We start from the raw sequence: 20,290 nt of genomic DNA, 5'->3' as shown, positions 1-20,290 counted from the left end.
GCGGGGACGGTCCAGCCCCGCCGCCCCGGGACCCTGCCGCCCTTCGCCCCGCGAGGCACCGCACGCTATGGGAGTTGCCAGCCCTGATTCCCGTGAGCCGACCCGGGCCCTCCCACCGCCACCAGGGCGGGGTCGGCTCTCCGGGCCCGGCGGTGCGGCAGTACCCACGGGGCACACGGTCACGACAGCCACGGGCGGCCGGACCGCGCGCGGCCCCTTTAAGGGCGCCGGGGGCTCCCGCCGGGCAGCGCCGCATGGCGCGGCGGCGCGTGGGAGTCACATGGGTGGGACGTGGCGGCCCCCGATTGGCCCCCCGGCCCTGGCCCGCTGCAATCAGCTGTTACTGGGACGAAGGGCAGGAAACGGCCTTAAAGGGGCACCGCAGGTCAGACCCTCGCCCCGCGGGGCGGGAGTGCCAGCGCCGGCAGTGCCCGCAGGGCGGCGGATGAGCGCTGCTGTCGGGCCAGGCCGGGCCGCCGCTGCCCTGCGCTCCCCCCCGCCGGCACCCGCGGCGGGCGCGGCCCCTTTAAAGAAGTTGTCCAGTCATCGCGCGGGGCTGCCAAGTCATCGGGGTCAGCCGAGTTCTCGCGGCCACGCCCCCCGCGCCCGCCCATTGGTGCGCGCGGCGAGCGCTCACTTCTGATTGGTCGAGGACTTAGAGCAACTTCTCGGAATCGGGGCTGTGTCACCAGCCCCGGCACAGGGAGGCACCGCCCGAGGGCGGGCGGGGGTGGCCGGGCCATGCCCGCGACAGCGCCACGCCCCGCCCGGGGCCCGCGGAAGGGTTGAGTCCCTTCGGAGCCGCCCTGCCCCCGCCGCCCCTTCACCCTCTTGAAAATGCCAACTCACAGCACGCGGGGCATGCCGGGAGCGCCGCGCCGCACTACAACTCCCGGCATGGCCCGCGGCGGGGTGGCCCCGTCCGTTCCCAAGGCAACCGCCGCCCGGCCGGGAGGGAGCTAAACTCCCTCCCGGCGGGGGGGCGGGACAGAGCGCTCGCCTCGCCTTTCCATTGGCTGAGCCGCTGGTCGCTCCGCACCACTATTGGCTGGAGCGGGCGACAATCGCGGCGCGGGGGCGGGCGTGGCGCGCGCCGGCGGTGCCGGCCGGCGATTGGCCCGGGGGCGTGGCCGGGGGCGTGGCCGGGGGCGGCTGCGTCATGACTCCGCCAGCTGATCCGGGACGGAGCCGGCGCGCGGCGGGGGGAGGCGGCGGCACCGGCACCGGGCACGGCCTGGGCGGCACCGGCGGGGCGGCGGCGCCGGCGCCGGGCCAAGTCGGGCCCGGCCGGGCCCAGCCGAGCCGCACAGGTGGGTCCGCCGGTACCGCGCTGGGACGGGCGGTAAGGGTGGCCGAGCCCCGTGCGGCGCCCTCGGTGCTCCGGGGGTTGAGGGGCTCCACCGTGCCCCGTTGGGGAAGGTCACCTTTCCCCGGGACAGGGCGGCCATGGGGGTGCGGCACGGCGCGTCCTTCGCCGGGCTCCGCGGCGCCGCCTGGGCCGGGCGGCCTCGCCCCCGGTGTCGGTGGGGCGGGGAGGGGGGGTTGGGGCCGGGGCCCGTGCGCGGCTCCCGCGCCCGGGGGTCCCGGTGGGGCGGGCGGGGCTCCAGCCGGGGCCTCCCCGCGACGGGCGGTGGCCGCCCCGGGGGTGACCTTCACTCCGGGACCGGACTGGGCAGACTTTGACCCCCGGCCGCTCCCCGCCGTGGGCACGGAGCGGAGCATCCCAGGCAGCGGAGCGCCGGGAGGGCGGCGGGGTGTCCCGGGGGGAATGGAGGGAGCGGCTTTGCCGAGGAGCGGCGTGGGGGGAGCTGCCTCCGTTAGGGGGGAGGGGGGGAGTTGGTTTTACCGACCGGAGAGACACTGGCGGAGGGAGGGGTGACCCGCTTATACCGGGAGCGGGGCACCAGCTGGGGGTACAGCGTTTTTTATTAGCGGGTGGGCTCCCGCCGGGGCCCTTCCCAGAGCCCCTGGGGTCTGTCGGTGCTGAGAAGGGCTGGGTGGGAACCCTGTTACCGACAGGGCCCCCCCTCGTCGGCCCCCGGTGCTGGCGGGGCCCGCGGTGCCGGCGGGGCCGGTGGCTTCAGCGGCGGGTGCTGATTCACGGGCCGGCGGGGGTGGAGCAGGGCCGGGACCAGCTCGCTGGAATCCGGACCAGATGTACCCGGCACGCCAGGAATGCTCGGCATCCCCGCCGGGCCCCGCCGCCGCCGCTGCGCCCCGGCCACCGGCCCCGCACCGAAAGCCCCTTAGCCCCCACCGGGGTCCCGCGTCCCCCGCTGCCCGCCCAGGCCTGGGGCCAGCCGGGGTCCCCAGCGCCTTTGGGGTGACGCTGGTGGGAGGATGCTGTGATGGCCCCCGGGGATTTCCCGTGTTTTCCCCTTGCCATCTGTCCCCCACCATGTCCGGTTTCCCGGGAGGTTCCCAAAACTCGATGCCCACCAGCCAAAGCGCTGGGTGATGTTGAAAAGGGATTTTTCCCGGGCCGAGGGGAAAGCCGTGAGGTCCCACACCAGCCCTGGGGTTGGCGTCCTTGCGCTCCGACAAAACGGCTCAGAAAGGGGCTGGGCTGCCCGAAATTCCCCCGCCGGTGGCTTGGCAGCAGCCACCTGACAAAGTGTCTTCCCCGTCAGGAAGTGGCTGGCTCCTGTCCAGGTGGGACCCTGCCAGCGCTGATGGATGCCCGAGGTGAGCCCTGGGAACGCTGTAACCCCTACCTGCAGTGGTCTCCCTGCTGTGGCCACCGAGCCCTGCCGGAGCACTTTGCCTTATCTCTTGTTTTCCAGCAGAAATGGCCTTGGATTTCCCTGCTTGTCGCTCGTGGTTTAGGGCTGGCTGCAGGTGCTGGAGCTCAGGCACTGCCTGCTTTGGGAGCAAGGAGGGATGGGGAGAGTTGAGGGCAGAGCTGCCTCTGGATTTCCTTCGATGGGGGGATGTCCCTGGGGAGAGGCCAGAGCGATAGATCAGTGTTGGGATGAGGGAGAGAAGCTGCCGTGGGTGACAGCTCAGCTTGGCACAGTTCAATCCTGGCTCTGAAATGTGTGTTCCCTTCCCAGGTGCTGCTGTGCCACCCTGCTCCTGGCTAACCAGCACCAGTTCTTCAGTGGCAAGCTTTATGTCCTTCTCCAGTAGCTAAAGCTGCCAGTTGAAGAACTGTTGAATGTAGCCACTCTCTTCTCGTCACCGGGACCTTGGATGCCAGCCAGAGCCGTGCCCTGAGTGACCCAGATGAGCCACTCTGCAGCGTCCTGTGGATTGGAGGGCTGAGGATGAGTCCAGCCAGGATGAAGAAAGTCTCCTCAAAGCCTCCAGACAGAGCCTTGGCTGGAGGATTCCAGGCAGCCCTGCTGGCACGGCTGCCTAACTGTGTCCCCCTCCTCAGTGGGGTGGCACTGAGCTGGGAGGTGACTGGAGGAGACTGAGAGAGGCATTAAACATTGTTTTGCTCAACCGTTCAGTTTTAGGAAGTTTGTTGCCTGTGGGTTGCCTGGATTAGGTGGGAAGATGGTGAAGGCTGCACCAGAGCTGTGCCCCCCACCTGATGCCACTCTGGGGTCTGCCCCGAGCCAAAGGCTGGGCGTAGCCCACAGGTCTGACCTGCTGCTGAGCTCAGGAGCTGGATTAATGCTGCAGCATGCCAGGCAGTGGGATGGAGCCTGGGGAGAGGGCTGGCTGCACACCCACGCTGCCCCGCTGCGGGCCGGGCGCGGTGGGGCCGGGCTGACTCAGGGCCGAGGAAGGGAGGGTCTAGACATGGGAGAGGAAAGCATGATGTAGGCACTGGGTTATATCTCAATTTGGGCTTTTTTCCCCTAAAATTAGCAGTTCAGGGATCACAAAGGCATGACTGACCTTTCCATCCTTTCCTTTCAGCTCACAGAGTTCTGTTTTCATGTGGAACTTCACCCCTTTATTTTGCAGCATCTGAAAAGGACTGGTTTGAGTATTCATTAGGAAATTCCAGGCTATAAAAACAGCTGTACCCAGCCAAAACCCAGGCAGGCAGCTCTGCTGCTGCTCCAGGCTGCAGGGAGTTCCATTTGTGTCCCTGGCTGGTGCAGGCAGCCTGGAAGCCTGACTTTTCTCTGCAGTCCTGGTCAGGACTGGTGTGTGAGGTGGGTTTGGGATGAAGAACTGATGTGTGGGGAGGAAGATTGGGAGCAGCCGTGTGTGCAGAGCTCGTGGGTGAGCTGTGGGTGAGGACAGAGGCCGGGCATGCAGAGTTATGACTCAGCACAGGGGCGAGGTTTCCTGGGCTGATGTGGATCCCTGAGCTGCTGGGATATCATGTGTCCTCCATCCTAGAAATTAGCCCCAGGATTTCCTCACCTTCATGGCGACACCTCCAACCTGAGGACCCAGGGCGTGCTGGAAAGGGAACTCCTCTCTTTCCACCACTGTGATGGTTCCAGCTTTGTCTGAGAGGAAGGCAGCCACCTCCATTCCTGCAAGGAAGAGGCATGCCCGAGGTGAGCCTGCTGCAAGCACGAACCTGCACCCTTGGAAACCTTCTCCTCTTCCAGGAGAACAAATCTGGTGTGCTGCCAGTGCTGAAGTGCTTTGCTATGCATTTCTGGGCTGAGGTATTTAGCTCCCCCCATTCTTTGTTCTTGTGCACACAAACATGGATATTAGGAGATGCAAAGAATAGCTCCTGGTTATGTACAAAATAACTCCCTTTCTGTGCCTTAGCTTTCCCAGTGTTTCTGGGGAATCCAGCTCCTCTGGAGGACAGTGACCTTTTCGTAAGGCACATTTCCCTCTATCCATGTGTAGCAATTGTTTATAGCTCTCAAAGTTTCTGGCTATCAGAGGAAAGAATGAGTGTGTGCTGCGTAACACACACCCCCAGCAGCTCCAGGGAGGATCCTAGCCGGGTAGAAAAGGAACATCCCTTCCCTGAGGGCCTCCAGTTAATGTGCACACCCAACAGAAGGGGGTTTTCAAGGCTCTCACTGATGGCTTGACACCCACTCCAGCCTGGTACCTACGAATGAAGCTCCTACAATCAACAGATTCTTCCCAGTTGCCAGCTTCAAGATCTTGCTGGACTCTTCTGGGGTTTGGAGTGTGCAAACATTCTGCAGCTCTGCACCTGGGACTTTGAGAAAACCAGAGCTGAAAGAGAAAGAATCCAAATGCATTTCATCATATAAATCAAACAGAAAGAATGAGAAGGGAGCACAAACCTACAGCTGTGTCATTCCATTCTGCCCTTTCATCTCATTTCCTACCTCCACCTCTACATCCCAGTGTTGTCCTGCCTAAAATCCTGTGTGTGGCCAACACTGTGTGCACTCACTGGCTGCCTGTTGCAATGAGCAGCTGCTGGTACTTCTGAGAGGAGCCATCCATGAAGCGAACCCTCTGCCTCTGGAAATCCACGGACACTGCCTGCAGGGAGAGGGGCACAGCTCAGACAGGCACCTCTGACCCACACTGTCCTGCCTGTGCCTGTGTGCCTTGTTTCTGGGCACTCAGGTGAGCTGAGGGGTGCTGGGGTCCTCTCCCCCTTCCCAGAGGTGCAGAGATCAGTGTTACACCCTCCCCATGGCAGGAACAGGATCACCCATTGAGGACTGAGCTCAGCTGCTCTGGTACCTCTTTCTCTGTCCAGAATTCTATGCCCTCAGCCTTGAGGAATTCAGGTTTCCTCAGGTAGACATCCTCAGGTTTCAAGTTCATTTCCTGGAAATACAACAAAAATATGAAATAAGGCACTTCTTAGAGGCAGCAATTCTCCTAAAGTGTTTCTTGTGGAGTCAGTTTGTAAAAGAGGTGAATTTTGCATTACTGAATCACAGCTCCCCATACTCCCCCATCCTCATCACCTTGTGCCCACCTCAGAAAAACCATCATTTAGTGGGAAGAGCTCAATAAAAGGAAATAAAAACATCAGCTTATGTTTACACTGATCAAAGATTTCTGTGAGGAAAAAGATGTTTTCCTGGAAATAACACCCCTATTCCTTTTGGGTGCCTCAGCACTCTGCTTTGCTGGCTCCACTGTCCCTGGCCCTGAGTGTGGCCCATGTCACACGTGGTGCCCAGGCACAGTCCTGCCCTTGTCTCACACAAACCTTGCTCAGTTTGGACTTGTCATAGGGAATGTGTTTCTCATTGGTGGCCAGGATGATCCTGCCAGTGAATCCCTCCTGGCGAAGAGTCTCTGCACACACCAGGGCAGCCACACCTACAAGAGATGCTCATCTCAGCCCTCTGACAGTCACTGCAGAGGAGGAGGAGGAGCAGGTCAGTCCTCCCAGGGGAGGAGAGTGGCAGCTCCCAGCGTGTGTGGAGGGGGCAGAGCTCAGATCCTTCACTGACCTCCCCCCAGCAGCAGCATCGTGTTCTTGTTGAGGAGGCACCTCCTGCTTGTGTCCTTCACCCTCACGCTGCTTTCCAGGTCCTGCAACAAAATGCAAAATGCTCAAGTCATATGCAGCCCGAGGTGCTGTCTGTGCTCAGTGACAGCAGGTAAGGTCAGTACCTTCTTTTTTGCTGTAATAAACACCTTTCCATCTTCCACTGTTACCTGAAGGAGGGAAAGGAGAGGTTTTTTAAGTGCTGCATCCATGAGGTAGGAGCTCTCCTGGGAGATCCTGGTCCAGTGTGCCATCTGTCTCTGGCTCTGATCTTGGATGTCACATGATACTGAGGAGCTCATGAGCTTTTCTCCTCATCCTAAGAGCACTGAGGAAGAGCTGTAAATCCTCTTTTTCTTTCCAAAAGCACTTGTGCTGGCTCTGAGGAATACCAGGATCTACGGCATCACCTTTGATTGAAAGGAGCTTTAGGGCAAGGATTTACATAATCCCAAGAAGTCATCCCAAGAATCATCTCTTGTGTTGAACCTCTGAGTGACAGAGCTGTGGTCAGGACAGGGGGCTTGTGAGACGCACCCAGATTGGAGGACAAGGAGTCACCTTAAAGCAGGAGATACAGTCCAGAGCAGGGTATTCCTCAATGTCTCCAGTCCTGATGTTAAAGCAGGCCCCATGCCAGGGGCAGCGCAGCCTCTCCCCTCTTAAGACTCCTGCAAGAGAACCCCCAGCTGGGCACTGAGAACCAACCTCCCCAAGGATGTTTTTTTCCCCTGCCCCGAGCCCGGGGTTACCTTTGCTCATCGGGGCACCGTAGTGGGGACATTTGCTGCCTAGAGCACTGAATTCCTTCCTGTTCCTCACCAGCAGCACTGGGTAGCCAGCCACCATCACCTCCAGGAGCCTGGGGGAGAGGGGCAGAGGTGGGCACAGAACCACCCAAAAAATCCCCACCATCACCCCCAGGCACTCACTGTCCATCCCCAACGTCGTCCTCCCTGCAGACCTCTTCAGTGATGGTGTCATCGCTGTCCATGCTGGTGACAGCAGGTCAATGTCAGGCGCTCAAAGGGTCCCAAATTTCTGATGAAGCAGCAAAATGACCTTCAACTGGTGGAAAACACCCCTTTCTAAACTTTGTGTCCAAACCCAATGCCCATTCCTCTGCCCTTTTCTCCTCTGAATTAACCCACTTCTCATTTCCAGCCCCGTGCCCCATTAAACTCAACTGCAGCACAGGGGGAGTGAGCAGATGTGGTTCATGGCTCTCGTAAACAAATACAATTATTTATGGGGAGGTGCTGCTGCTATAGCCCATGTCTCCCTCAAATTGGGTCTAAAGAGATGCTTCAGCCTCTCCAAAGCCTCTCCAACATTTATGCAGTGATATTATTCATGGTAATTGCAGTGAAAGTACTAATCCCTGCCCAAAATGCCTCCTGGGCTAGAAAACAACCACCCTCCCTGGTCCTTAGTTCTCCCCCTGCCTTAGCAGTCATTGAGAGTTGATTAGGAATCTCCCTCTTTATTTTAGAGGGAAAGAAGCAAGAAATGGAGCAGGGGAAGATCACTCAAGGCAGGTTTCAGTGCAGGGTGGTGACTGTCTCCTGCAAATCCTTCCCTAATCCCAGGTTCTTTAGGAGAAGCATCACTGGGTACTCACCTGGTCCTGCCAGAGGGGTTCAGGCACCTTTCCCACGGGTCAGAGAGCCACCACTGCTTCTCTGTGACTTTCTCCTGTGAGATGCCACCCTGGTTCTCACCACAGGTGCTCTGCCCGCTGCCAGCCCACGGCTGCTGATGCTCTCCCCACATTGCACAACGTTCCCATCCATCAGTAGATGCAGATCCTGGAAGCAGGCGCCTGCCAAGGAGTTTCATCTGATTTCTGCAACTGGCCTGGGCCTAATTAAGGGTATTTAAAGTTGCAAAAGAATTGAGGGCACACAGGAATTATGGCACAGGTGTGGTGTAAAGATAGGGTATGTCATGGGCAGTGTGACCAGAAACTCAAGGGGATTCAGTGATATCCTGTGGTCCCTTCCCACTGCCCCTTTCCCTGATGAAAAGCACTCCAGCTCAACACAAGGCATTTCTGCAGCACTTTGGAATGATATTGCTAATTTTTATATATTTCAACAACATTTAAAATTCTTTAATTTGATCTTTTGGTAGGATTTTTCTCAGTTGATTTTAAGGAACGTGAAGTTTTCAGCAGCTCTGCAAGTGGTTCAGTCAGTGATGTCCAGGCACAGATGCCATCATCCCCTGGCCCATGAAGGATGGCATGGAGCAGGGTGCTGCTTGCTGGGCTATTTTTACAACACAGTGGGAGCTGCAAAAAACTGGGAGTAACACCTACACTGTTTGTCTCTCCTCTTGTTCTTATCTCTATTTCACAGTCAGTATGTTTCACAACTTAAAATATGCCTCAAAAATTAAGAGGGGAAAAGTTACCAATAGCATGCTTCCATCATCTCCCTTGCAGAGCAGGAGATCTGCAGGGATCAGCTCCCTGCCAGCAGCACATTCCCAAATCCAGCAGCAGGGGGGATGAAAATCCTCTGGTGGGTATGACCCAGAGAAGAAGGCATGTGCAGGATGCTGCATAAGTGCAGGCTGGATTATTTGAGAAGCAGTCCAATTTATGGGACCCTCCAAGGCATGAGCACCCTTCCCTTTAGAGCAGGATACCAGGACACTGTTGTGTCCAGACAATCCTGGCCCATGGGCTCTGCACACCCACGATGGGCACAGGAACGAGCGATTTTCTCACAGCACCAATGAGCAGCTTCTGGGCTCTGCCCTCCTGGCCAGGAGCCTAAATGTGAAGCAATTTGGCTGCCAAACATCCATATTTAAACTGTCTGTAATTATTCCCCAGAAGCGCATTCCCACGTGGAGGAGCAGCAGCCCTCGCGGAGCGTTCTCTGACTCAGCAGAAATCACTGGAAAACATTTGCTCACGGATGGAAATCTGCAGTGAACAGCCACAGGGGCAGGCACAGAGGTGTGCAGCTTTGGGATGAGGCAGGTGGAGCTTGATCCTGTGCAGAGACATTTGCACTCCAGGGCTGAGATGCAGATTTGGCTGCTGGATGCTGCTGGATGCAGCCGAGCACCCAGGAAAGGCTTTTGTAAAGTGCAAAGGGAAGGGCGAAACAAAATTCCTGAGAGGCAACAATGATAGAACGGATATTAAAAAGGTGATAGACAAAGGATACAAAGTGGAAAAGGGCTTCGGATGTCAGAGAGAAGGTGGGGCTGCAGGGATGTCAGTGTGTCAGGAACACACAATATGCCCTCGAGGGACTGGGATGGGACTGGAGGCAGATTTTCAGGAAGATATTCTGTAAATTTAATTTGGCCCTCTTTAGTAAACCAGAGGTGATTACTCAGAGGATTTTAGACCTTTGCTTGTAGCACAAGTCAGGATTAAACATCGGAAGGAAGAGAGGAAAAGGAAGTGGTGCCCTCAACCACAAACAGAGCCCAGGTGGGCATCACACATCTCTGAGCAGATCTGCCACCCACACTGGTGCTGACTCACACGAGCTGCTCAGATGACCTTGGATTTTATTAGATACCTTCACTTCTGCTGTGTCTCCCCAGTGCAGCTGGCCCTCCAGAAAACTCAAATTTAGAGGCAAGGATTTAAGGGGTGTACTTTTCCTGCCTTCAAGTTCCCACCACCATCAGCTGGAGTAGCACATCTTTTCATGCCATGGCTGTGTGGATTCATCTTTTTCCCACCTTTTTCCCAAGCTCCCCCAGCTCAGGGCCCTTCCCTGCTCTACCAGACTCACTGATTTTAACAAGCAGCACCCACGGAGTCAAATCATAGGAAAACTGCTCAGTTGCAGGAAGAGGAAGCGAGGTGAAACCTGCAGCAGAGCTGAAGTGATTAATGGGGCACTGCTCTCAGAACAGCTTGGTTTGTGATATTAATAACGAGAGAATTCAGGAAGGAACCTAACCTGTTCCGAGCTGCAGAGCCGGCAGCAGCAGGAGATGCAGTGGGGAAGTTCCTGTGCTTGTATTTGCAAAACAGGAGGAATTGAGTGGGCTCAGAGAGTGTGATGCTGAACTGGGTAAAGGGGCTGGGACGTGCTTCTGCCTTGGGGGACTCATTCTTAACCTGTCTGAAATGAAAAAAGCCCCATGTAGTCATAAATGCACCATGATGTCATCATAAAGCACATGCATATTCATCAAAAATTGCTTAATCTTGAGACTGGTGAATTAAACGGAAAAAAATGTTTATCCCACAAGGGAAGAAGACAAGGAAAAGGAAATATTTAGAGGGAATGAATTTGCTTACAGGGTAAGAATAATTATATGTGATGTTTCACATTTTCTTGCTAAGCATTCATGTCTGGTGGTGGTGAGAGAGGGGATACAGGCCTGGCAGACAGCTGGCACCACTTCACAGTGAACACTGGCAAAGGAAAGAAGGAACCAGAAACCTTTCTAATAACAGCACATCAACAGTTCAGAAAGTCAAAACCTTTGGGGCATGGCAGCTGCTGAAAGCAGAGGAGACCTGCCCATGCTGCTGTGCTTGAAGGGGATTTGCCAGTCAATGGAATTTTGTTTATCCCATGGCATCCCTGTGCAGTGGTGGAGTGAGGAGAGAGCAGATCCTTCATGCCACTGGTTCATGGCAGCCGGTCCAGTCCAGCCCTTGAGAAACAGCTGAGCCTGCAGCATCCTTAGGGACACTCTGCTGTCAATACAGGTTTCTCCAATAAGTCCCTTGTGCCAAGTCCTGAGGGAAAAAAATATCCTTCCAGTCCTGGGAAAAAGGAAGAAGGTCAAAAGGAGAGCATCCAGATCAACCTGCCCTGGGGTCATTCATCATGTGGGCAAAGCAGGCTCTGCCTGGGTGATTTGGGAACATTCCCACATGCCAGGCTGCAGAAGGCAGCTCCTGTGCCCAGCCTGCAACTGGTATCTGGCACCAGAACATGCTGGCTCTGAGAAACTCCTGGGAGACATTGTATTCCAGGAATATCTCAGGAAGGATGAGCAGCCTGGGCAGCAGAACACCTGCAGGGCTGGTCAGAACACTGTGGGGTGGAAGAAAATCCCTTCCCTCAGGAGCGATAACTTGCATGGGCAGGGTGAATGGGCAGGCTGTGGTGCAAGTGGAGATGATTTCCTCTGCTAGATGAGTTCAAGTCCTGAGGTCAGTGCTAATAAAGTGCTGCACATTTTGGCATTTCTTGCCTTAAATTCTGGAGCTGCTAACCACACTCAGAGACTGAAATCCCTTTCTCCCATATCCACAGCAGGTTCTACCTGCAGAATATCCAGCTGCCACATCAGGAAGGTGTTCCTGGAAGCTGAAGTTTAAATTGATTTCAGCTCTCTCTGAAATGCTTGAGCATGCTTTGCCATGCAAAACCTGCATTTTGCACAGTAGATCCTTTCATAAGTGCGAAGTTCCAGACTTCCTGAATGGAGATGTGGATATATAAAGCATTCCTACATCATCTGACTTCTCATGGCCTAAGCAGACAGAGTGGTGACACAGTTTAGAGAGGGATGGAGACGACAGCTAATTAAAGTTTGGAAGCCAAGCTGCTTGATTTGTTTTGAGCTCTTGGACTCCTCAGATTACTTCAGGTGTGAGCCAGGTCTGGCATTAGGTGAGCAGATGGGTTTTATGACTATGGATGCAGAGAGGCAGATTAAGGGAGGGAAGATTTGCAACACTCCTGCCTGACTCCCACATCTGTTGGCTCTGGCGAGTCCTCTGTGGCATTTGGGAGCAGAGTGGGCTCCTCCTTAAATAAGGGATGGTGGAAGTGCAAAAGCACACCCAAACCCTCACCCAGCAATAGTAGGGGAACATCTGGGGGGGACAGAGTTCAGCTGGCAGGATTCCTGTGGTGGATTATCACCAAACTGCCAGCTTTTTACTGTGGAAAATGGGTTCCATCGCTCTGAATGTGCTGCAGAGAAACCCCAGCCTGGGAAAGGGAGACAAAAACGATTGTCTAGCTACTGAATAAAATTCTGTGCCCTCGATTTACACCCTGACTGCTGCGGGAATGCCCCCACTATGGGATTAGCTGTGGTGTCCGTGGCATTACGGGATGGACCTGGGCATGTCCTTGCTGGTGTCTGCAAGGAGTCCCCTGCCCCGCTGGGAGCAGGTACCGGCAGCCACCCGGCACCAGGCTGAGCTGCCTCCCGCAGAAAACGAGGTCGTTTAGGGACAGGCGGAAAACTTCTGGAAATCTGGGTGAAAAAGGCAATCTCCAAATAAGGTGGGAAGGAGGAATCCCATCGGATCGGGCTCCCAGCTCTCCAGCGGGCGTGCAGGGACCTCTTGTGGCAGCTGCGCCCGAGCGCTCCCGTCCCTGCTCTTCCCCTCGGGTTCTTTTGGGACAAGCCTGGTCCCCGAGCCTGTGGTTTGAATATTTGGCCTGATCTGGTGTCGGGGGACTTGTTTGTAACCGGGCTTGGAAGTCTCCCGTTCCAAAACCGCCCCCGGTTAATGCCATTGCTGTAGAGGAAGACAAGGAGAAAAGGCTGGGTTGTAAGAAACTGTGTCTCAATGGGAAGTCCTGGTAAAATGAAATAAAATCTGGGCTAAAATGACCCAAAAAATAGTTTATATGTAACTGTTGGTAGTGCTCTAGCAATGGGATCAAAGTCCTTGAGCCAGAGGCTCGATTAATCACAGCTTAAACTCCTCCTATGCAGAAGTGGTAGGTAAAAGCTCTCCAGAATCCAGAAACATTTTAACTATTCCTATCCCCCTATTCAGCCCAGCTGAATGTTCATCTTTAGGATAAACACATAAGTGGAGGAGCCCCTGGGGAAACGGGGCTGGACTCGCAGGCATTCCACGGTCTGGGATTTCCCCTGCAGGCAGGTGAAGGGCAGAGCTGTCACCAGGGAAAAGGGCAGTCAAGATTTTTTGAGGCTAAAAAACCGCAGATGACTTCTCATTCGGAAACCGGCTCTGTGCAATTTTATACTCAATTAATTGTTAAATGATTTTTCTCCTCAGTGCCCTGAGCAGCCCAGCACGTCTCCAAGGCATGTCTCTCTTTCCTCAGCACTTCTTATGCTGAACAAAAATGTCTTTGCATTTGGTCTTCTCAGTAACAGATTAGCCTGTGTGATCCTTCCAGTCCTAATACACGAGATTATTTAAAATCCCCTGAGCACTCAGGGCTGCCTATTACTTCAGGCAGTGTCTCCCTGCCACGTAACTGTTATGAAAGTACATTGCCTGGCTTTTAAGCACATTTGTGCAGCATGAACAGATGCTTTTCTACCAGTTGGGACTATCACAGAAACACAGAATCGTTTCGGTTGGAAAAGAACCTCACCCATCTCCCAGTCTGATTTAATCACTCAGCGTCCCTTCCATCACTGTATATTTGATGTTTTACTGGGTTGTGTGTCCATCACCCCAAAGCCAGGACAGCAACTAAGAGTTCAGGCTCCACGTTTCTGTTTCAGTGAAGAGGAAGTAGAAGATTTCATCCAAAATTAATACTTCAGAGGAGAGGCGGACTTTGACATTAATCGGTGTGTACACGGTGACTCAGCCCGGCGGCACAAGGGGAAGCGAGGACTGTGCAGCAGCTTCTGCTGGAGACATCAAAGAGCAACAGGGGAGCGATCAAATTACGGGAAGCCGGGAAAGCAGCGTTAGTTGTAGGGTAGAACTGAAATTGTGGCTACGGGATTGTGGATTTCCACAACCTCCAGACAGCAGAGCTGGGGTATCCCAGACATCGGGGAGCTCCTCTCGGCACCAGACACGGGACGGGGGATGAGGGATAACAGTGCTGTGGGCAGAGCACTTTTAGGCAAGGCAATCCGGTCTTTTTCCGTGCTTGATGTGCTATCAGCCCCGGTGTGTGGTCTGGGGGGTCCTGACCTGGGGTGAGCCGCGGCTTGGAGAGCTCCTGCCCAAGGAAACAATGACGGTGACGGGCATCACCTGCCGGGGATGCTTTGGGGTCAAGGACCACCGGCCGCAGCAGCTCATGGCAGAGGCGTTCAGCCACCTGGTGCCACCAAGGTGGAGGAGGAACCTCCGGGAACGAGGGAAGTGCCCCCAGTTCCCGCACAGCACGGGACAGGAGGTCCCCTCTCCGTGCCAGGCTTCCAGCCAGCTCCGGGCTGGCGCCGCTTCTGCCGCGCGATGCCAGGGAAGGCGGGTACATCCCCAGGGGCTCAATTCCCGTTCTGCCGCTCCTCGTGTTCCACGGCCCGACGGGAATCGCTGCCGCTGCGCGTCCACACCCCTGCCCGAGGCGATGCGGAACTGCCAGAGCCAGCAGCGGGGCGGCCCCCGGCCCTGCCCTCGGGGGCGATGCTCTCTGTGCCCCCGCCCGGGCCATGCGCACCGCGGCCGGGTCAGGGCGGTGCCGGCGGGGCGGTGCCCGTGCCCGGGGCGGTGCCCGTGCCCAGGGCGGGCCTCGGGGCTGGGCGAGGCGGAGTCCGCGGGGCAGCGAGGCCGGTCCCATGGGAGCCCGGCGGGCCGCTGAACGCCCATGGCTTTCAGCCCGGGGCTGCTGGTGGTGGCCGGATCCTTCGCCGCTTTCCGCCTGCTGAATCGGGGGCTGGAGCGGCTCGTACCGCCGCCGCCCTCGGCCCGGCGGAACCGCTGGAAGTGGCGCAACATCTGGACATCGCTGGCGCACAGCGTGCTCAGCGGCGGCGGGGCGCTGGCCGGGTGAGCGGCACCGCCGGGCCCCGCGGGGACAGCGGGCTGCCGGGGGCACCGGGACACCGCGAGGGAACGGGGACGTCGAGGGACCCCGACGGGAACCTGAGACCAAGGGGGCACTAAAGGAAATGGGGGCGTTGGGGACCCTGGGGAGTGCCCTACAGAGTGGGGGGCACTGAGAGAGGGAGGAAGGTCCGAGGGGCAGGGAGGCACCAGGGGATGGGGAGACTCCAGGGGAAACAGGAGGAGAGGGGCGGCGGTGGGTGGAGCAGGGCAACAGGAAGTCTTCGGGAAGGGTCGGCAGCACCAGGAGGGAAATGGGGAACAGGAGGCACTGGCCGACACTCACAGCCTCTCTCCCTGCAGGTTCTACCTCCACCCCGAGATGTCCAAGGACCTGGTGGGCACACACCCGCCCGGGGCGCACAGCCTGGTGGCCGTGTCTGTAGGTGAGATGTGGCGATGGACCGTCCCCCGTTTGTCCCGCGGGGGGTCCTCACGGGCTCGCCGGTGCCTGACACCAGCCCCTCGAGCCATGTCGCGATGTCTCAGGCACCTCAAACAATCGCCCTATTCTTGGCAAAGGACAGTGGCTCCTTTCTGTCCCACGGCACCCGCAGCCGGGAGGTACTGGGCACCGGGCTGCCCTCCACCGGCCTCGGGGCACCCGGGGCCTGGGGCATCCCAAGAGCCCACATGGGGTTGCTGGAGTTGGTGCCTCTTCCTGGGAGCACGTGGGTGATTGCAAGAGGGACCCAAACCACCCCAGTTTCCTTCTTTTGCTGGGTGTGTCTCCCCACCCACACAGATGTAACCATCACTTCCCTGGGAGGGCTGCCCAGCCCAGTCAGGTGCAGAGCCCGCTGGGGTCGGGGGGGATTCGTTGGCACAGCCCTTCCTGAGCCCCTTTTTGTTCATGGATTCCTGATCCCAGGCTATTTCCTGGAAGACTTCGTGGACATGTTGTGCAATCAGAAACTGCATCAGTCCTGGGAGCTGCTCTTTCATCACTCTGTGGTGAGTGCACCAGCAGAGGTACCACCAGGGAGGCTGGGGATGGGGGATGTGAGTGGGGCTCCTGCTGTTGTTTGTTTGGTTGTTTTCTGCCTGCTACAAAGTCTGATTTTATTTCCTGGGGAGAGGAGCCCAGACAGCAGGGCCTGGAGCTCCTCTTAGTCTTGCAGGACTCTTTACTCTTAGGGGGTCTGCAGAAAGGCACCCAAAAACGGGGCAGGAAAAACATGTGTACACAGAGTATGGGAGCAGAGGGCTGGGCTGATCCACAACAGTGTCACTGACAGCAGTGACCCAGGTGTCCCCTGTGGCACAGGTGAGCAGCTCACCTCCTGTGGCTCCTGCCCTCTGGAGCACCTGCCAGCAAGGGCTGCACACCCCCTCCATCCACCTCCTGCTCCCCGGGGTGCTTTTCTCCCACCTGGGGCTGGTGTGGCTGGAGCAGCTGTGATGCAGGAGCCCCACTCCAGTGCCTTCTGCCTGTCTCGCTGTGCCCTGTGTGGGTTTCTCTCTGATCACCTCCAATCTCCAGGTGCTGGAGTGGTTTTTCCCAATCAAAACAATTCTGTGATGCTGAGACTGTGGATGCTGCAGGGCAGGGGGGTGGCACAGCCTGGAGCTGAGCAGTGGAGATGCTGCAGGGTTCAGGGGGGGCTCAGGGTGTGCAGGGCCTGGGGAGGGGGACAGGGACACTCACCTGGGATGAGATGTAGCAGTCAGACCTTCTCTGTGAGTGAGCCCTGGGGCTCTACTGGCTGCTGCTGGTGAGCCAAAAGTTCATCTCCACAATAGAGCTAATTCAAGCCAAGACAGTGACTTAACGAGCGGGGAGCAGATAATCTCATTACAGAGCCCATACAGAGAACAGCATTAATGGCATAAACCAAAGAAAGGACTGAGTGTGCTGTAGTGTGGGCAGGCAGAGCCTGTCCCCCTGTCTGGCAGGGAGGGTGCGGGGCAGGAATCCTGTCCCAAACAGCCCCGACTTCTGCTGCAGCACCACAGCCCCAGGGCGCTTCAGGGGGCACCTAATCCCTGCAGGGTGTCTGTTCTGGGACTAGCAGCGGTGTAGCCCTGGGCTACAAGCTCCCTTCCTATCCATTGACTGTGTGTGGGAAAACCTGCTGGGCAACAACCGGCTGCATTCCCCAGGCCACAACAGCAGGGTTAGGTCAGGCTGCTTTGTCTCCTCAGCCAGCCTGGGGCTTAGAGTTGTTTCCTCCTCTCCCCACTGGAACAAAACAATCCACTCAGGTTTCATGCAACGGTGAGGAGGTACCAGAGGCTGCAGTGCTGCAGGGATGACCGGTGGTTTGGCACTGCTGTCATGATCCTTTCCACCTCTGCTTCATGCTATGCCCAAGCATGGAGGGTTCAGCTTGCAGCAGCTGAGAGCAACCAGCCCCTGGGCTCAGCCTCTCTTCTCCCTCCTCCACAGGTCATCATCTGCTTCGGTATTGCCGTGCTGCTCCACCAGTACGTCGGCTTTGCCCTCGTGGCTTTGCTTGTGGAGATCAACTCCATCTTCCTCCACGTGCGGCAGATCCTGCTCATGGCCAACCTGGTGCACACCACCTGCTACCGCCTCAACAGCCTCGTCAACCTGGGCACCTACGTGGTGTTCCGCATCGCCACGCTGGCCTGGATGAGCCGCTGGCTCTTCCTCAACCGCCGGAACGTGCCCGCGGCCGCCTACGCCGTGGGCACGGCGGGCATGGCAATCATGACGCCCATGAACATCATCCTCTTCTGGCGCCTGCTGCGGAGCGACTTCTTCAAATCCAGGCGGGACGTGCTGCCGGAGAAGGAGGAATAGGCCCCTCCCCTGCGAGGGAGGGCAGTTCCAAGCCCATGGAGCAAGTGGAGGGTGAACGTGGCTGTTTCAGGGAGGGGCTGCACTAACGGAGTATCCAGGCTTTTCTTGTGGCTCAAGATCCTGGGCCCTGCACAGCTGAGGAGGTGCTCATGGACCAGGCAGTGTGGCTCTGCTCCCCACTTTTGGATGATGTGGTTGGACGACTGGGAGCTGCTCAGAGAAGCCTTGGCAGCTTTCACAGCTCCCTGAGGCACCACTGAGATGAGAAAGGGGCAGAGCAGCATTATTTCCCCACTGCTCTTGCAGACATCCCGACACCACAGGGTGTTTCCAATCCCCTTGGTGCTGCAGCCCCCTGTGTCCCATCAGCCACAGGACACCGAGTTCTCTGTGGCATCTCTTATGAGAACACCACCAGCAAGACAGGCCCCAAGGCTTTGCCTTTGAGGTTTTAGTCACTAAAAACCAAACCCTCCACTGATAAGCCTTCCCCAAGGAGATTGTCCCAGGCTGAGACCTGGCTGGGTGCCTGCTGCCCACTGTGGGGTGCAGGTTGGGGGCAGCCCCACCCTCTCCTGGCAACTGGAGCTTTTTCTGTGTTGTTTTGTCCCCAGATAATTTCAGTGCCCATAAATGAGCGTGGGAGAGCGCGAGTGGCTGGCGGGAGGATGCCGTGTGATGGTCACTTCCCACAGATGTGGGGTTTTCAGGCACCTTTTAGGATTCAGGCATCTGTTAGGAATGCCAGGTTGTGCTGCAGAGCCCGCAGTAACGCTCTCACCCGGCAGCAAAGGCTCTTACTAACACGAGCTTTTAACAAATGCCTGCAAATGAAGTGGCTTGAGGGGAAAGGACTGAGAGGGGATAAAAGGACCCAGCATCCCAACCCACTCTGGGGGTGTCACTACTTAGCACAGTCCTTACCCCGTGTCTCCCTGCCATGGAGTGAAAATACACTGTGCACTGGCACACTCTACCTCTCTTGTTGGGTTTTTTCCCCCACCCCTCTCCTTTCTGTGGAGGAAGATGAAGGTCTTTAAATGTTTTTCTACCCCACGTTTCCTTCTCCTCACTGTTTCTCACACACTGGACTGTTCCCCAGCAGCCCAGCACTGTGTATATAACAGGATCATCCCACTCGGAGTTACGTGAACCAGTCTGGAGAAACGCACTGGGTCAGTCACGTTTCCTTTGTGTGGCAAATAAGCTTTAGCACAAAATCTCTCACTTCGTTTGAAGAGCTTGGGGTCAGGCTGGAGCAAGGCGCTGCTCAGAGAGGGTGGCACGTGTTCTGAGGAAGGAAACACATTCCTGCTGGGCAGGGAAAGACGAGTGATCCATGGGCAGTGTGAGGCTGGAGACAATGCGTGGCCAAAGCCGCTTACATTTCTATTTGTGGAGAGCAGGGAAGCTTCCAGGTGCTGGGCACAACTACTCCAGGTTTGGATATGTCACCTCAAGCAGTGTTGAGGTGCCTGCGTGCCCCTCACAGCTCCCAGCTGGAGCAGAACTGTCACCCAGGGCTTCCTCTTTGGCTTGACTCATGTACTCCAAATTTTCCAGGAGCTGCTCCACTGATCCTTGCCCTCAGCACAATAAATGCATCTGCTAAAAATGCTGCCTTTGCTCTCCAGCCTCTGCCCACACCCGGGATGTTTCTCAAGGCCTGGATTGTGTTCCCACATTCCTGCTGTCACATGGATGTCCTGCACCCCGGGCACGTGGGGTTGGGGGCCAGGGGAGCCTGGTTTGGGCACCTCTTAATCCACCGTGATTTTCCCACAGGGCTAAGGTGGGATAAGCAGTGGCTTTGCAGGTCACCGAGGTCGGATGTGGGGATGTCCTGTGCTTGTCCATCCCGATGGAAAGTGCCACAGCCTTGGCTTGAAAGGTTTGGGAAAGGACTCAGCTCCCTATTCCCACTGTATGGGGCTAGAAGGCGCCTCTCCATCAGGGAATTAATTGCTGGGGAGCAACGCCCCAGCCTGCCACCCAATCACCCCTGCTCCACCCAATATCCCTCCAGAACAAACCCCTCTCCCCATGGGAGTCCCTACCCTGGCAAAACCCTAAGGCAAGAGCCTGCCCGGCTGCTGAGTGGCCCTGACAACACATGGAACCCACCTACCTGAGCTGGACCTCACGTTTTCACAGATTCTGGGCAAGCACTGAGGGTTGGGGGGCACCTGTGCTCCTGGAGAGAGGCAGGAAGGGGACAACGAGGTGGGTGGCTGCGTGCTGGGAGATCAGGGGCCACAGTGCGGCCATGGGGGCAGTGCTGAGGGTGAGGCATCCCCGGGGCGCAGCATCCCCCTGCCTGTCCCAGGAGTGGGCTCAGCCCCACTGGGGGGATGTCCAGGTCCCGTGGGGGATGTCCCCGCGCTGCTCCACAGGGACATCACCGGGATGTGTCCGGGGCGAGGCCAAGATGTCCCCCTGA

General features: G+C 57.2%; 3 protein-coding genes across 4 annotated transcripts; 2 read left to right on the top strand and 1 right to left on the bottom strand.

The window, feature by feature from the left end:
• The first annotated feature begins 1,132 nt into the window (after positions 1-1,132).
• On the top strand, positions 1,133-3,447 carry LOC134553194 (histone-lysine N-methyltransferase SETD1A-like). Its single transcript, XM_063402600.1, has 3 exons — positions 1,133-1,310; positions 2,631-2,685; positions 3,054-3,447. The coding sequence occupies exons 1-3, from the start codon at positions 1,160-1,162 to the stop codon at positions 3,127-3,129; spliced, it is 282 nt and encodes a 93-aa protein (XP_063258670.1). The 5' UTR covers positions 1,133-1,159; the 3' UTR covers positions 3,130-3,447.
• Positions 3,448-3,774: 327 nt separating this feature from the next.
• Positions 3,775-8,399, bottom strand: LOC134553191 (apoptosis-inducing factor 3-like). 2 transcript variants are annotated; one of them, XM_063402598.1, is made up of 12 exons: positions 7,983-8,399; positions 7,294-7,429; positions 7,114-7,223; positions 6,923-7,032; positions 6,487-6,531; positions 6,324-6,405; positions 6,077-6,189; positions 5,599-5,685; positions 5,300-5,391; positions 4,985-5,115; positions 4,327-4,442; positions 3,775-3,921 (listed from the first exon to the last, which is right to left on the bottom strand). In XM_063402598.1, exons 2-12 carry the CDS (start codon positions 7,353-7,355, stop codon positions 3,790-3,792), a joined length of 1,080 nt encoding a protein of 359 aa, XP_063258668.1. In that variant the 5' UTR covers positions 7,356-7,429; positions 7,983-8,399; the 3' UTR covers positions 3,775-3,789. The 2 variants fall into 2 exon arrangements, with proteins under 2 accessions (XP_063258668.1, XP_063258667.1); XM_063402597.1 differs by having other exon boundaries at positions 7,294-7,402.
• Positions 8,400-14,698: 6,299 nt separating this feature from the next.
• TLCD2 (TLC domain containing 2) lies at positions 14,699-18,826 on the top strand. The gene is made up of 4 exons (XM_063402599.1): positions 14,699-15,026; positions 15,387-15,469; positions 15,955-16,037; positions 17,473-18,826. Exons 1-4 carry the CDS (start codon positions 14,845-14,847, stop codon positions 17,848-17,850), a joined length of 726 nt encoding a protein of 241 aa, XP_063258669.1. The 5' UTR covers positions 14,699-14,844; the 3' UTR covers positions 17,851-18,826.
• The last annotated feature ends 1,464 nt before the right edge of the window (positions 18,827-20,290 follow it).

The sequence above is a fragment of the Prinia subflava genome, chromosome 8, assembly GCF_021018805.1.
Source record: "Prinia subflava isolate CZ2003 ecotype Zambia chromosome 8, Cam_Psub_1.2, whole genome shotgun sequence".
NCBI lineage: Eukaryota > Metazoa > Chordata > Aves > Passeriformes > Cisticolidae > Prinia > Prinia subflava.
This window is presented reverse-complemented; position numbering and strand designations above follow the sequence as displayed.